The sequence below is a fragment of the Lepus europaeus genome, chromosome 20 (genome assembly GCF_033115175.1).
Source record: "Lepus europaeus isolate LE1 chromosome 20, mLepTim1.pri, whole genome shotgun sequence".
NCBI lineage: Eukaryota > Metazoa > Chordata > Mammalia > Lagomorpha > Leporidae > Lepus > Lepus europaeus.
The window spans coordinates 5,942,544-5,957,490 of NC_084846.1; the positions used below are offsets into that span (position 1 = coordinate 5,942,544).

Below are 14,947 nucleotides of genomic sequence, written 5' to 3' on the forward strand. Positions count from 1 at the left end.
GGTCGGGGTTGTCATGGCGGCGCCCAGCCCGCCTGAGCCTTTTCCGGTCTAAGTCCGGCGTGGCAGCGCGGGCAGCCTTTCGGCCCTTTTCTGTCATGGTGGCGCCGTGCCTCTCCTTCCGGCCACGGCCCGTCATGGCGGCGCCCTGGGCAGCTACTTCCGGACTCAGCCTGCTGTCTCGCCCCGGCTCTCCGGAGTCCCGGCGGGCATGGCGGCGCTCAGGCTGCCCCCGGAAGTAAAACCTCGGACGTGAGGCGGTGCCTCCGCCCGGAAGCGAGCGCGGCGCTGGGAAAGATGGCGGCGGCGGCGGCGGCGGTGGGCAACGCGGTGCCCTGCGGGGCCCGGCCTTGCGGGGCCCGGGCCGGCGGGCAGCCCAAGCCCGGGCCGAAGCCGCGCACGCTCCTGGCCGCCGGGCCGGCGCTCATAGCAAGCGGCGACGAGCTGGTCGCCGCCGTGTGGCCGTACCGGCGGCTGGCTCCGCTGCGGCGGCTCTCGGTGCTGCCGTTCGCCGGGCTGCTCTACCCGGCCTGGGTGGGCGCCGCAGCCTCGGGCTGCTGGGGTTGGGGCAGCACCTGGACGCAGGTCCCCGAGGCCGCGCTGCTCGTGCTCGCCACCATCTGCCTGACGCACGCGCTCACCGTCCTTTCGGGACACTGGTCCGTGCACGCGCACTGCGCGCTCACCTGCACCCCGGTAAGTGCGCGCGCACGGGCCGGACCCCTGGCACCGCAGGGCGTCGCCGCGGGTCGCAGCTGCACCCTCCCTGCCAGGCCTGGGTCCCCGGCGGTGCAGGCTGGAGCCGGACCCTGCAGCCGGCTTGGCTGTGCGACCCCATCTCTGAAATCCCTGGTTTGGTTTCAGCGGGGTTACGTTGCTGTGTGATGAGACTTGGTAGCGTTGTTGCCTTGCAAGACACCCCTCCCTCCGGTTTCCGTCTCCCCCCACCGCGGTCCTCAGCGGGTGAGGTTAGAGACCTGTGCACCTGCGGGACTAGGCCCAAGGACCACATCCCGCCGCCCGGTGCTCAGCAGCCTTTCCGTGCTGCGAAGCACACGGGCGTCAAACGCTGAGAGGAGCAGCAGGTGCTCCCGGGCCTGCGTCCCAGCGGCTGGGCGCGGGGGAGGGGGCGTTCTGCCCATCTGCACCTTGAGGGTGCGTGGGATCCCGGGTCCCGAGTTCTGAATGAAAGCGCTGGGGCCGGGTACCGCCCAGTGTCAGCAGGTGAGACCGCCCGCCTCCGCTGGCCCCGGGTAGGTTTGGAGCCATGGGTGGGGGTTCCTTGCGACCTGCTTGCATGGAGGCGGAGGGGGGTGGGCAGTAGCCCACTGTGGCTGTGGCTCGAGCCATCGCTTTCTTCCCCGAGTGACTTTCTCTCCTCCGGTGGGACTTGTCCCTGGCCTTGGGTCAGTGCCGTGGAAGACCCCAGCTAGGAACAGGATGCAGGAGGGGGATGGGGGGGACCGTGGCTCTGGCTAGCTGAGCCCTGGGGCTGCTCACTTCCTCCCTGGGATGTGAGCCAGGAGGACCTGAGCAGCCCGCAGAGGAAGCCGGGCAGCCCCGGGTCTGCCCTCTGGGTTCCCCGGGCCTGGTCTGTAACGGGAGAGCCCAAATCCCGCCTCCAGGGCCACGGGGCAAGTAGCCCAGTGACACTGGCAAGGCGCCTGCTGTCGTACTTGAACTCCACAGCCTTATCAAGGGCTCTGGTTACACACTCCGGGGCTTTGGAAAGTTCATGGCAGGACAGGCATCTGGCACAAGGGGGTGCGATGCTCCTTGGGACACCCACATCCTGTTTTGGAGGGCCTGGGTTCCTGCTCCCTGCTGATGGGGGCCCGTGGGCTGAAGTAGTTGAGTCCCTGCCGCCTGTGTGGTGTCCGGGGTGAGGGAGCCCCACAAGGAGTTCTGGGCTCCTGACGTAGCCCAGGCTGCTGCGGGCATTTGGGGGGGTGAGCCAGCGGATGAGAGATCTCTCCCCGTCTCTGCCTTTCAAATAAAAAATAATTTTTTTAAATTAAAAATCTTTAAAAATTTGCAGAAAATGTGTGTTACCAAAAGACTATGCATGGTGTGTGTGTGTGTGTGTTTTGGTGGATACATAGATTTACTTATTTTTAAATATTTATTTATTTATTTATTTGAAAGGCAGAGTTGTAGAGAGGCAGAGAGAGAGAGAGATCAATCTTCCATCCACTGGTTCACTCCCCAAATGGCTGCAACAGCCAGAGCTGGGCCAAGCCATAACCGGGAGCCTGGAGCTCCATCCGGGTCTCCCACGCGGGTGCAGGGGCCCAAGCACTTGGGGCATCTTCCGCTGCTTTCCCAGGTGCATTAGCAGGGAGCTGGATGAGAAGTGGAGCAGCCGGGACTTGAACCCGCACCCATATGGGATACCAGCACTGCAGGCAGTGGCTTTACCTGCTGGCCCCTATGTGTGGTTTTTAAAAATGTTTTCACACCAAAATAAACTTTAGCCTTTGGTCCACTCCCCCAGCAAGTTTTAGAAGCACCTCTGTATCTCATCGCTCTGTGCCTGCCTTGGTGGCCCACGAGCTCCCCGAGGGGTGGCGCTTTGCCCCGGGGTCCCGCTGCAGCCCCCGACCCAGGCAGCAGGGGGTTGAGTGCAGCTCCTGGGACTAAGGGAGACTCTGGAGCCCCAGGAATGCACCAGGCAGAACCCACTTCCTCTGTAGCCTTAGCAGCTGCTGCTAACGGGAGCTGCGTGCTGGCGCCACCAGGGAACTTCCCGTGAACCGTGGGCCCCCCCCACAAGGTGACATTTGAGCCCTGTCCTGAGGGCGGCCAAGGAGCCAGGGAGATGGCACACGCCCAGGCGCTGGCTGAGGGCCAGGCAGACCTTGAGCCCGAGAGGAGGCAGCGAGGGGCCAGCCGCCGTGTGGGGCACCTGCGCAGTGCGCGTGTCCAGACCTCACATCCAGTTCCAGCTGCCTGCTGAGGTGCACCCTGGGAGGTGGCAGGTGATGGCCCAGGTGCTCGGGCCCCCGCCACCCACGTGGGAGACCCGGATGGAGCTCCAGGCTCCTGGCTTTGGTCTGGTCCAGCCCCGGCTGTTGTGGGGAGTACACCAGTGGGATAGAGATCGCTCCCTGTCTGTGTGTCTCTCTCTCTGCCCTGGGCGCTGACCAAGGCCCCCAGCCCTGATTCAGAGCCAGAGGCACAGCCGGAGAGTGTCCTTTGTCCCAGGGGCCGCCCGGGAAGTGGCTGTGCCCGAAGCCTCCCCAGGGGGCGCCGTAGCCCGAGGAGGCCTCACCAGCCGTGCTTTGCGCCCGCAGGAGTACGACCCCCGCAAGGCGACCTTGGTGAAGGTGGTGCCGACCCCCAACAACGGCTCCACGGAGCTCGTGGCCCTGCACCGGGACGAGGTAGGAACCCCTGCCCCCCGCCGTGAGCCACCCCCCCCCCTCGCCGTGGGGGCCTCCCGCCGTGACCTCCCCTCCCCCACAGGGCGAAGATGGCCTCGAGGTGCTGTCCTTCGAGTTCCAGAAGATCAAGTACTCGTATGACGCCCTGGAGAAGAAGCGGTTCGTGCCCGTGGCCTTCCCCGTGGCCCGCGCCTTCTCCTTCTACCAGGGCCACAGGGGCTTCCAGGAGGACGCCGAGATCCGCGCGGCCGAGAAGAAATTCGGGAGCAACAAGTGAGCCCGGGCCCCCCGCACGCCCGGTCGGGCCCCCCGCCCTGCCCCGCGAGCAGTGTGCGGAAGAGCGGGGTTCAGCCTACTCAGCTGCCCACAACGAGGGTTCGGAGATCCGCGCGTAGGTCTTGTTCCTCCCCGACTCTGCCCTTCACGAGCCCTGGGAAACCCCTCGCCTCTCGGCACCTGGGGGGCGGCAGCCAGGACATCAGTGATCCAGAACGTTCTCTCGCACTGGGTAGAGCAGCCGGTGCTGCCCTTGTCGCCGAGCCCTGCCTGAAGAGGGGCGGGCGGGGCTGGGATGCAGAGCCGGTGGGGTGGCCGCGGGGACAGCGTGCGTGGCCGGGAGCCTCCGCACTCCTCGGGGAGCCTCCTGGCTTAGTCGCTCTTCCCAGAGACCACAGGTACAGGAGCCACAACCCTCGGCCCCCCAGAGGTGTGTGAGGTGCCCTGTGCCCGTCTGCCTGGGTGGACGCTGCTTCTCCCACCGCCCAGATGCCCGGGTCCTCGTTTCCCACCGGGCCTGCCTGGGCGGCACCTGCTGGGAGCTTCGCCGGGGTTCTGCCCGGGCTCCGGACACCCACTGGAGGCCAGCGGCGCGCCAGGGGCGGGCGCTGGATGTGGCCTTTGACCTCTTGCAGGGCGGAGATGGTGGTGCCTGACTTCTCGGAGCTTTTCAAGGAGAGAGCCACGGCCCCTTTCTTTGTGTTCCAGGTACAGCAGCGGCCCCAGCCCTCCCCCGCCCCCGCCGGGACGCGCGGGCGCCCTCCTGGGCGGGTGGGCGGGGGGCCCATGGCTGCTGTCCCGCAGGTGTTCTGCGTGGGGCTCTGGTGCCTGGACGAGTACTGGTACTACAGCGTCTTCACGCTGTCCATGCTGGTGGCCTTCGAGGCCTCCCTGGTGCAGCAGCAGATGCGCAACATGTCCGAGATCCGCAAGATGGGCAACAGGCCCCACGTGATCCAGGTGCCGGGTGTGGGAGCGGGCGCGGGGGCGGGCATGGCTGCCTGGACTCCTGCCGACACACACCTCCCTCCCAGGTCTACCGAAGCCGCAAGTGGAGGCCCATTGCCAGCGACGAGATTGTTCCTGGGGACATCGTGTCCATTGGTGAGGCCCAGTCCCCGGCGGTGCCGTGCAGTCCGTGCCTGGGCCGCAGGGCCTCCGGCTGAGCCCTCGCCCCGGCCTGCAGGCCGCTCCCCGCAGGAAAACCTGGTGCCGTGCGACGTGCTGCTGCTGCGAGGCCGCTGTATTGTGGACGAGGCCATGCTCACAGGGGAGTCGGTGCCGCAGATGAAGGTGCGGGGCCGGACGGGCACGGCCCTGGGTGGTGTTGAGGGCCGGGGCGTCCGGGGTGCACCTGCGTGCCCTGAGAGGTCTGGGGGAGGCGAGCGCTGCCGAGCGCAGGTGTGGAGGAGCCGGGCGGGCAGTGGTGGGCCGGGCGGGCAGCCCCAGCCCCCCGGAGGCCTGGGCTGAGAGGCAGGTAGGGTGGGGCTGGCCGCCCGGCTTCACCGTGCCTCTCCCCCATGCCTCTCCCCAGGAGCCCATTGAGGACCTCAGCCCCGACCGCGTGCTGGACCTGCAGGCCGACTCCCGGCTCCACGTCATCTTCGGCGGCACCAAAGTGGTGCAGCACATCTCCCCGCAGAAGGCCTCCACGGGCCTGAAGCGTAGGTGCCTCGCGGCGCCCGGTGCCCTGGCCCCGCCGCCTCCCCACGTCTGCCCGCCCACCCGCCGGCGAGTCGGGCGAGAGGCCTGAGTGACGGGCTCTGCTTGTCTCCTCAGCGGTCGACAACGGGTGCGTGGCCTACGTCCTGCGGACCGGATTCAACACGTCCCAGGTGCTCAGCACTGCCGGTGGGGCCGGGGGCGTGGTGGGCGTGGACGCTTGGGCCCCCAGACCCCAGGACAGCCACTGCCCAGGTTCCTCCCGGCGGCCGGCGTGCGGCCCTTCGCTTCCTTGCCCTGCGCCCGCAGGTCTCTGCGCCGGCCCTGTGGTTCCTGGGACAGCCGCGGCTGCGCCGGCTGCAGGGCAGTGTCACAGCCCTGTCCCCTCCCCGCAGGGCTGTGTCACAGCCCTGTCCCCTCCCCACAGGGCTGTGTCACGGCTCTGTCCCCTCCCCGCAGGGCAAGCTGCTGCGCACCATCCTCTTCGGGGTGAAGCGCGTGACCGCCAACAACCTGGAGACCTTCATCTTCATCCTCTTCCTCCTCGTTTTCGCCATCGCCGCCGCCGCCTACGTGTGGATCGAAGGTCAGCGCGAGGCCCCCACCCCGCGCCCCGCGGCCCGGCCCCCCGCCCCGGCTGAAAGGCCCTGTCCCCCCAGGCACCAAGGACCCCAGCAGGAACCGCTACAAGCTCTTCCTGGAGTGCACGCTGATCCTCACCTCGGTCGTGCCCCCCGAGCTGCCCATCGAGCTGTCCCTGGCCGTCAACACCTCCCTCATCGCCCTGGCCAAGCTCTGTGAGTGTCTTGGGTGGGGCGGCGCCGGCGGGCGGGACCCCGCTGGCCTCTGACCCGCCCCTCCCCCCAGACATGTACTGCACCGAGCCCTTCCGGATCCCCTTCGCCGGGAAGGTGGAGGTGTGCTGCTTCGACAAGACCGGCACCCTGACCAGCGACAGCCTCGTGGTGCGCGGAGTGGCCGGGCTGAGGTGACCGGCGGGGCCTGGGCCACGGCGGGGCACCCTGCCTCCAGCGTCCATTCCCTGGGACTGCCCAGCGGGGCCTTGGATGAGGGGTGGGGCGGTGTGGGGGCTCGGCCCGATCCCAGAGCGGCCCACCCCCGGCTTCCCCACTGCCACACCGGCTGTGAGACCCCAGGCACAGGGCGTGACCTCGGGGGGCTTCCGTGAGGCCAGTGTGGGTCTCGTGAAGATCTAGATGCAGCCCCCACCCCATGCCTGCTGCCACGCCCCCTCCGCCTTGTGGCCCCCACCCCCACCCCTACCCCATGCCTGCAGCCATGGTCCCTCTGCCTTGTGGCCCCCACCCCCACGCTCCCTCCACCTGGTGGCCCCCACCCCAGCCCACCCCACCCCCACGCTCCCTCCACCTGGTGGCCCCCACCCCACCCCACCCCACCCCCACGCTCCCTCCACCTGGTGGCCCACACCCCACCCCCACGCTCCCTCCACCTGGTGGCCCCCACCCCACCCCTACCCCCACGCTCCCTCCACCTGGTGGCCCCCACCCCACCCCACCCCACCCCCAAGCTCCCTCCACCTGGTGGCCCACCTGTCCTTGCAGAGATGGGAAGGAGGTGACACCCGTGTCCAGCATCCCCGTGGAGACGCACCGGGCCCTGGCCTCTTGCCACTCCCTCATGCAGCTGGACGACGGCACCCTCGTGGGTGACCCCCTCGAGAAGGCCATGCTGACGGCTGTGGACTGGACGTTGACCAAAGGTGAGGGGCTGGAGCCTCAGGCCCGGTGTGGGTGGGCTGCTGGCTTCCCCGGGCCTGCGACTCTCAGGTCCCCCACACGAGAAGACACGGGGCCACGTCCTCGGGCGTCCCCGCTGGGTCCTGTCCAGGCTGTGGGGCCAGGGTCCTCCGAGCCCGGGTCTGCCAGCTCAGATTCCCCTCAGGCAGGCTCTGGGGCGGGGCGGGGCGGGGCGGGGCGGGGCCGCGGCGCGGGGGGCAAACCCCCTCAGGACTGTGCTTATTTGTTTCCAGATGAGAAAGTATTCCCCCGAAGTATTAAAACTCAGGGGCTGAAAATTCACCAGCGCTTTCATTTTGCCAGTGCCCTAAAGCGAATGTCCGTGCTGGCCTCCTACGAGAAGCTGGGCTCCACCGACCTCTGCTACATCGCGGCCGTGAAGGGCGCCCCCGAAACCCTGCACCCCATGGTGAGCGGCCCGGCCGGGCTGGGAGGGAGGCGGGGGGCGCGCGCAGCCGGTGACGGCCCCTCCGTCGTTCCCTGCAGTTCGCCCAGTGCCCGGCCGACTACCACCACATCCACACCGAGATCTCCCGGGAAGGAGCCCGCGTCCTGGCCCTGGGGTACAAGGAGCTCGGGCACCTCACTCACCAGCAGGTGCGGCGGGCCCCAGCCCCACACGACGAGTGCCTGCCCCCCGGGGCCTCCCCGTCCCCGCAGCACCACCCTGAGGGTCCCGGTTTCCTCCTCGCCTCCCGCTTGCATTTCTCTGTCGGGTTTTTTTTTTTTTTTTTTAAGATTTATTTATTAATGTGAAAGGTAGAGTTACAGAGTGGCAAGGGCAGAGAGAGAGAGAGAGGTCTTCCATCCATTGGTTCACTCCCCAAATGGCTGCAACGGCCATAGCTGGGCCTGTCTGAAGCCAGGAGCTTCTTCCAGGTCTCCCATGCGGGTGCAGGGGCCCAAGCACTTGGGCCATCTTCCACTGCTTTCCTAGGCCATAGCAGAGAGCTGGATGGGAAGTGGAGCAGCCAGGACTCAAACTGGCGTCCGCATGGGATGCCGCCACTGCAGGTGGTGGCTTTATCCGCTGCACCACAGCACTGGCCCCGAGAGCACATCTCTCTCAGGAGGTGTCTCGGAGTCCCTGGTCCTCGGCTCTAGCCCCAGGCCTGGCCTGGCTGAGCACCTGGACCCACAGGTCCTGTCGCGCCCTCAGCCCGTGGCCACCTGTGTCTGCCCCTCCCCCTGCTTCCACCTCAGCCATGAGATCCTTCCAGAACTTACCATCTGGCCCTGGCACACATTCGGAGTCCGAGGCCGGGTCGAGGCTCCCGTTCCCTGCCTGGTTACCTGAGCCACCGTCTTTGGCTTCCCGCTGAAGGGTCAGCCACTCGGGGCAGGGGTTTGCCCAGTCCTGGCCTCTCACAGAGGAGGGCCCCAAGTCTGTTTAGGCCGACCCCAAGCAAGGGGGCTCTGTGACACGCCCGTGTCCACAACCAGGAGCTCCACGCTGCCCTCCCTGGCTTGTCACACCTGTCCCCACCCAGCACCAGCGCTGGCCCCCAGGAGGGACAGCCGCTGAGGGCCCCATCCATGTGTGTGTCCTCAGGCCCGGGAGGTCAAGCGGGAGGCCCTGGAGTGCAGCCTCAAGTTCGTGGGCTTCATCGTGGTCTCCTGCCCGCTCAAGTCTGACTCCAAGGCCGTGATCCGCGAGATCCAGAACGCGTCCCACCGGGTACGGGGCGGGGCCGGGCCCGCTGCACGCGCGGGTGGCAACAGAGGACAATGCCGGCTCGGCAGAGGGGAGGCTGGATTTGGGCTCAGGGTGACGGCAGCTGGGGCCTGCGGTGGCACTCAGTATCCTGGGACCCGAGTGGTTCTCCCTGCTCCCTCAGGTTGCCCAGATCAGTGGGTGGGGCCAGCACTGTGTCCTGGTGGCCTCTGTCCGCCTGTCTGTCTCTGGTGGTTTTGTTTTCTACGTTCGGATTTGGCCTGCTTTTAGGGGGTGGAGGAGAGTGTACACACACACACCCCACCCCACCGCAGCCCCCGTGGCTGTTACCAAGCCGGGAGGGTCCATAGCAGAGCTGGCTCAGAATCTGGGTTACAAATAGGAAGAGCCCTGACTTGTGTGTAAATGCTCGACTGTCGCCTGTGGAAGCCCACTGGGGTCTCCCCAGAGGCCTGAGACCACCCCGCGCCCTGGCCTTCCTTGGTGGCTGCGTCTCCTGCCGGGCCCGCCCCGCTGAGCCTCCGCTGTCCGCCCCCAGGTGGTCATGATCACGGGGGACAACCCGCTGACCGCGTGCCACGTGGCCCAGGAGCTGCACTTCATCGAGAAGGCGCACACGCTCATCCTGCACCCGCCCTCCGAGAAAGGTCAGCCCCCGCCATAGCAGGGCCGGGCCTCGGGCTTCCCTGGCAGCCTGCAGGTGCTCACCGGTGTGACCTAAGGAGGTGACGCTGTCAGGCCAGCTTGGGGTCCCAGCGTGCTCCCTCTGACCGTGCTTGCTCCAGCCCAGCAGCCGAGGACGGCACAGTTTGCCCGGGGCTCGTGTGGTCGGACCCCTGGCCAAGGGCTTGGTGTGTCACACCTGTACCTCCCCCCGGAGGAGGACGCCGACTCCCAAGCCAGCTGTGGCACACTGGGAAACGAGCTCAGAGGGCTGGACCTACCTGGGTCACTCGGTATCACCGGGGCTCGGGACCTGGACCCAGAGCTCCTGGCCCCTCCTGAGTGACCACATGGAGCCTATGGAGCAAGGGCTTCCCAGGGCTGCAAGGTGGTGGATGTGGCCCAGCCGGGGTGGCTTCTAGAACCTTCCGGGGAATTCGGTCATCTTGCATCTGTGCTGTTGGTCACAGTTCTCCATCTATTCCAGTCCCAGGTGCTGGACTCTTTCAGGGGCAGGGGCCATGGCGGGAACGATTGGTCCCCTGGCTGACCAGAGCTGCTGGCAGGAAGCAGCCAGGCTGAGGCCCAGTGAGAGTCTCCCCCCCTGCCTGGGAGAGAGGCCAGGCCCCTAGCCAGGGCCAGCTGGTGAGAAAGAGGAAATGGAGAACTTCCACATTGGGAGTGGGCAGGGGGCCCAGCCTCAGGAGGGCAGCCGGCAGGTGCACCGCGGTGGCTAGGACCCCGTGTCGGGGACCTTAGGTGCTGCTGAGCTGGGCTGCTGGCTTCCAGGCTGGCCCACCGTGTGCTCTCAGGCCCTGGTTCTGTTCCCCATCTGTGCCCCCCGGGCTTCTGTGCATGTGGTGTGCAGCGCCCAGGCCAGGGCTGGGTGCAGGGGAGGCTGCACCGCGGGTGGGGGCCCAGGCCTGAGTGGACAAGGGTCAGTCTGCTCTTGTGACTGTAGGGGACATGCCTGAGAGGAGCCACTTAGGAGGGCACGAAGCTCACTCCCGCCTGGGGTGCACGGCCCCCTCCGGTGGCCTCGTTAGTCTGGTGTCTGGTGGAGGCTGGCGGGCAGAGGTGTGGGGAGAGGTGGTGTGGCTGTCCAGGAAGCAGAGACACAGGCACGTGCTCTCCGTGTGTCCGGTCTGCCCGGCGCACCGATTCCGTCAGGGGCTGCGGCCCGGCCCGGCTCAGACTCCAGGACCGACTGGACGGTTAGCAGAATGTCGCCGGGGCGGAGTCTGATCCTGGACACCCACCCCGCAGGCCGGCCGTGTGAGTGGCGCTCCATCGACGGCAGTATCGTGCTGCCGCTGGGCCCAGGCTCCCCGAAGGCGCTGACCCTGGAGCATGCGCTCTGCCTCACCGGGGACGGGCTGGCGCACCTGCAGGCCACCGCCCCTGAGCTGCTGCTCCGCCTCATCCCCCACGTGCAGGTGTTTGCCCGCGTGGCTCCCAAGCAAAAGGTAGAGGTGGGCCCTGGGGGAGGGGCCCAGGGGTGGGCGCACAGCCCCCTCTCAGCCCCTGCCCACCCACACAGGAGTTTGTCATCACCAGCCTGAAGGAGCTGGGCTACGTGACCCTCATGTGTGGGGACGGCACCAACGACGTGGGTGCCCTGAAGCACGCAGACGTTGGTGAGCTGGCGGGTGGGGGCGAGACAGACCCAGCCCTTCCCCGGGGTCACTGACTGCTGGGCGGGGCTGCGAGCACGGGGAGCGGGCAGGAGCGGAGGCACTGCCGAGGGCACGGGTGTCCGGCTGCATGTTCTCCACGGTGTAATGCAGGCGCCGCCGGCTGCCCTGGGTGTGCGCCTTGGCGCCAGGCACTGTGGGCGCTGGGTCTGCCGTGCGGTTGGTTGCTTTAGGGAACGGACAATGGGAGGGCAGGCGAGGGGGCGGCTCCTGAGACTTCCCACCCCTAGGTGTGGCGCTCCTGGCCAACGCCCCCGAGCGGGTGGTGGAGCGGCGACGGCGGCCCCGGGACAGCCCGATCCTGAGCAGCGGCGGCGGCAGGGCCACCTCCAGGATGGCCAAGCAGAGGTCGGGGCTCCCGCCCCCCGAGGAGCAGCCGGCCTCCCAGAAGGTGGGTCCCGGGGGGGGGCAGCCGCCGCCGGCAGCCTGTCCTGGCCGGCGCTGAGCCCCTGCCGCCCGCCCGCCCGCCCGCAGGACCGCCTGAGCCAGGTGCTGCGCGACCTCGAGGACGAGAGCACGCCCATCGTGAAGCTAGGGGACGCCAGCATCGCGGCGCCCTTCACCTCGAAGCTCTCGTCCATCCAGTGCAGTGAGTCCCCGCCCCGCCCGCCCCTGCCCAGCCCTGCCCGGCCCCGCCCGGCCGCCCGCCCACTCCCCCCTCCCCCGCAGTCTGCCACGTGATCAAGCAGGGCCGCTGCACGCTGGTGACCACGCTGCAGATGTTCAAGATCCTGGCGCTCAACGCCCTCATCCTGGCCTACAGCCAGAGCGTGCTCTACCTGGAGGGCGTCAAGTTCAGCGACTTCCAGGCCACGCTGCAGGGGCTGCTGCTGGCCGGCTGCTTCCTCTTCATCTCCCGGTCCAAGGTGAGCGGGGGGCCAGGGGCCGGCCAGGACCTGAGGGGTGGCCTGCCTGGGAGGGGGCACAGGAGGTGAGGGAGCGCTCGAGGGCCAGCGCCACCCACAGGCGAGCACAGGTGTGCGTTGCCGTGGCAACAGCCAGATGCTCCCGGGCTGCGCAGGGCAGCCTCGTGGGCCCACGGGGAGGACGTGGGTGCTAACGTTCGGCTGACGCGTGAGGAAGAGGGAGCAGGCGGCCAGGGACTGGGCCCAGGGGCCCCGGGCAGGTGTGGGCTGCCGCAGAGAGGCCTCAGGAGCTGAGGTTGGGCCCCAGGGAGGGCTTTGGGGTCGTCCTGGGGTAGCAGGAAGGGGCTGGTGTGGGCCAGGCAGCGTGGGGTCTGCTGTATGATTTGAGGCCCTTGTGGCTGCCCTGGGGAGTGTAGTCGGGGTCCCAGGCTGGAGCATGAAGGGACGGGGGGCTGCAGGAACCCGGGATTGGTGGCTCTGCAAGAGGCCTCCCAGGCGGCTGCGGCTGTCCCTGGCTGCTGAGCGGGCGCCCCCCCCCCCCCCTCTGCCGCTGCAGCCCCTCAAGACCCTGTCCCGAGAGCGGCCCCTGCCCAACATCTTCAACCTGTACACGATCCTGACGGTGATGCTCCAGTTCTTCGTGCACTTCTTCAGCCTCGTCTACCTGTACAGAGAGGCCCAGGCCCGGAGCCCGGAGAAGTGAGTGCCGGCCCCCAGGAGGGGGCGTCCCCGTGGGCGTGAGAGCCTCAGGGTCCTCTGGAGTGACTGGGGCCGGGCGTGTGCGCAGGGCAAGGGCCCACCTCCCCCCTCCCCCTGTGTGCAGGCAGGAGCAGTTCGTGGACCTGTACAAGGAGTTCGAGCCGAGCCTGGTGAACAGCACCGTGTACATCATGGCCATGGCCATGCAGATGGCCACCTTCGCCATCAACTACAAGGTAAGGCCCGGCCCGGCCCGGCCCTGCCTGGCCCGCCCCGTCCCAGCCCGCCCCGCCACACTCACAGAAGCGCTCTGGCCCTGGGTTCCCGCAGGGCCCGCCCTTCATGGAGAGCCTGCCCGAGAATAAGCCCCTGGTGTGGAGCCTGGCCCTGTCGCTGCTGGCCATCATTGGCCTGCTCCTCGGCTCCTCGCCGGACTTCAACAGCCAGTTTGGCCTCGTGGACATCCCTGTGGAGGTGAGTGGGCCCGTGGGGGCGACCCCGAGGCCCAGCCGCAGGTCCCCCGCTCACCAGTCCTCTGCCCCGCAGTTCAAGCTGGTCATCGCCAAGGTCCTGCTCCTGGACTTCTGCCTGGCGCTGCTGGCCGACCGCGTCCTGCAGTGCCTGCTGGGGACCCCGAAGCTGAAAGTGCCTTCCTGAGCCGGGGGTCGCAGCACCCACTGCCCAGCCTGGCTGCCCCCCCGCCCCGGAGGGAACACTGCCCCCCACACCCCCACGGCGAGGCTGCCCGCCTGGCCTCACCCTCGGAAGACTGAGCCGGATGCCCACGGCCGGCCGCCGGCCTGGCTGCTGGAGCCTGCCGGGCCGGCACCTTTGGTAAATAAAGCAGCACCCAAGGTTTTAAGAAGCCTCCGTGTGTGTCTGTGCCCCCCCACCCCCCGCCCGCCAGGGGATCGCTGGGGGTCAGGTGCTCGCTGAGGACAGGCCATGTGACACTGCCGACCGCGACTCCGTTTGGCCTGTGCGGCCTCCGTGCAGCGCGCACCCCCACCCCACGCCCCGGCCCTGGGAGGACCCAGCGTCTGGTGCTTCTCCCCCTTCCGTGCGAGCCCCCGTCCCCGAGGTGCCGATGCGAGAACGCTCATGCGCCGGGCACGTGTTTCGGGGTCGGTCTGTGCAGCTTTCCCGCGTGTCCAAGTGCCGCACTGGGCAGATCACAAAGGAGACAGTCTGGGGGCGGCATCGGGCCCAGCGAAGACCCTGCCTGGGACGCGTGCACCCCACAAGTGCCTGGGTTTGAGTCCAAGCTCTGCACTGAGTTCCAGCTTCCCGGGAGGGCGTTCAAGTGCCTGGGCCTCTGCCGTGCACAGGGAGACCTGGATGGAGTCCCGGCTCTGGGCCTGGCCTGGCTCAGCCACGGTTACTGGCAGGCGTTTGAGGAGTGAACCATCAGAGGGGAGGGCTCGCTCTCCCCCTTTCGAATAAAGCGAAAGGAGCTAGCTCAGCTCATGGTTCTGGAGGACCAGGGTCGGGAAGCTATTGCTTCCAGGGACCGCAGGGCGCCAAAGCCACACGGGGTCTCCCCCGACTCCAAGCCTGGGGCACAACCACGGAAGACCCCTTAATCCTGGTCACCTCCCAGAGGCCTCAGGGCTCCGGGTGTAAGCCGTGACCCGAGTTTCAGGGGATAGACACCCCAACCACAACCTCGACCTAAGCCCACCCCGACCACAGCCTCGGCCCGGGCCCACCCCGACCACAGCCTCGGCCCGGGCCCACCCCGACCACAGCCTCGGCCCGGGCCCACCCCGACCACAGCCTCGGCCCGGGCCCACCCCGACCACAGCCTCGGCCCGGGCCCACCCCGACCACAGCCTCGGCCCGGGCCCACCCCGACCACAGCCTCGGCCCGGGCCCACCCCGACCACAGCCTCGGCCCGGGCCCACCCTGACCACGGCCTCGACCTAGGCCGACGCCGTCTCCCAGCTCAGGCAGCAGGCGTGGCCCTGGTTCTGGAAGCTTCCTTTCCAAGCAGTCCACGGCTCGGGCCTTGGGCTCAGGGATTGGGACGCCTCCAGGCTGCTGACCGCAGCCCGCTTCTGCCAGTGCAGGCCCAGGAGCTGGGTCCCTGCCAGCCACACGGGAGACCCAGGTGGAGTTCCCGGCTCCAGCGGTTGTTGGAATTTGGGAAGGGTGCTCGCGCTCTCTGCCTCTCGGAGAATTCTAACATTTTATCTTAAGAGGGGTGGGCTACTCAGCCTGGAGGGCGGGCAGTGAAGATTTCTAAAGCCAAGC

The 14,947-nt window shown here is 68.1% G+C and overlaps 1 protein-coding gene across 1 annotated transcript; it reads left to right on the top strand.

Annotated features, from left to right (window-relative positions):
* Positions 1-294: 294 nt before the first annotated feature.
* Positions 295-13,546, top strand: ATP13A1 (ATPase 13A1). The gene is made up of 26 exons (XM_062179433.1): positions 295-693; positions 3,291-3,380; positions 3,463-3,653; positions 4,292-4,364; positions 4,461-4,616; positions 4,691-4,760; positions 4,843-4,949; positions 5,191-5,320; positions 5,436-5,491; positions 5,778-5,904; positions 5,978-6,115; positions 6,186-6,306; positions 6,902-7,059; positions 7,330-7,505; positions 7,583-7,693; positions 8,649-8,774; positions 9,310-9,418; positions 10,701-10,900; positions 10,975-11,071; positions 11,359-11,519; positions 11,603-11,717; positions 11,798-11,994; positions 12,551-12,693; positions 12,818-12,929; positions 13,024-13,167; positions 13,240-13,546. The coding sequence occupies exons 1-26, from the start codon at positions 295-297 to the stop codon at positions 13,348-13,350; spliced, it is 3,618 nt and encodes a 1,205-aa protein (XP_062035417.1). The 3' UTR covers positions 13,351-13,546.
* The last annotated feature ends 1,401 nt before the right edge of the window (positions 13,547-14,947 follow it).

Bases quoted from the DNA above. Each gene is read 5' to 3' on its own strand.
- ATP13A1 (XM_062179433.1), top strand. From the start codon at position 295: ATGGCGGCGGCGGCGGCGGCGGTGGGCAACGCGGTGCCCTGCGGGGCC. The intron at 3,381-3,462 runs GTAGGAACCCCT...CCTCCCCCACAG, and splicing joins TGGCCCTGCACCGGGACGAG to GGCGAAGATGGCCTCGAGGT. The intron at 13,168-13,239 runs GTGAGTGGGCCC...TCTGCCCCGCAG, and splicing joins TCGTGGACATCCCTGTGGAG to TTCAAGCTGGTCATCGCCAA.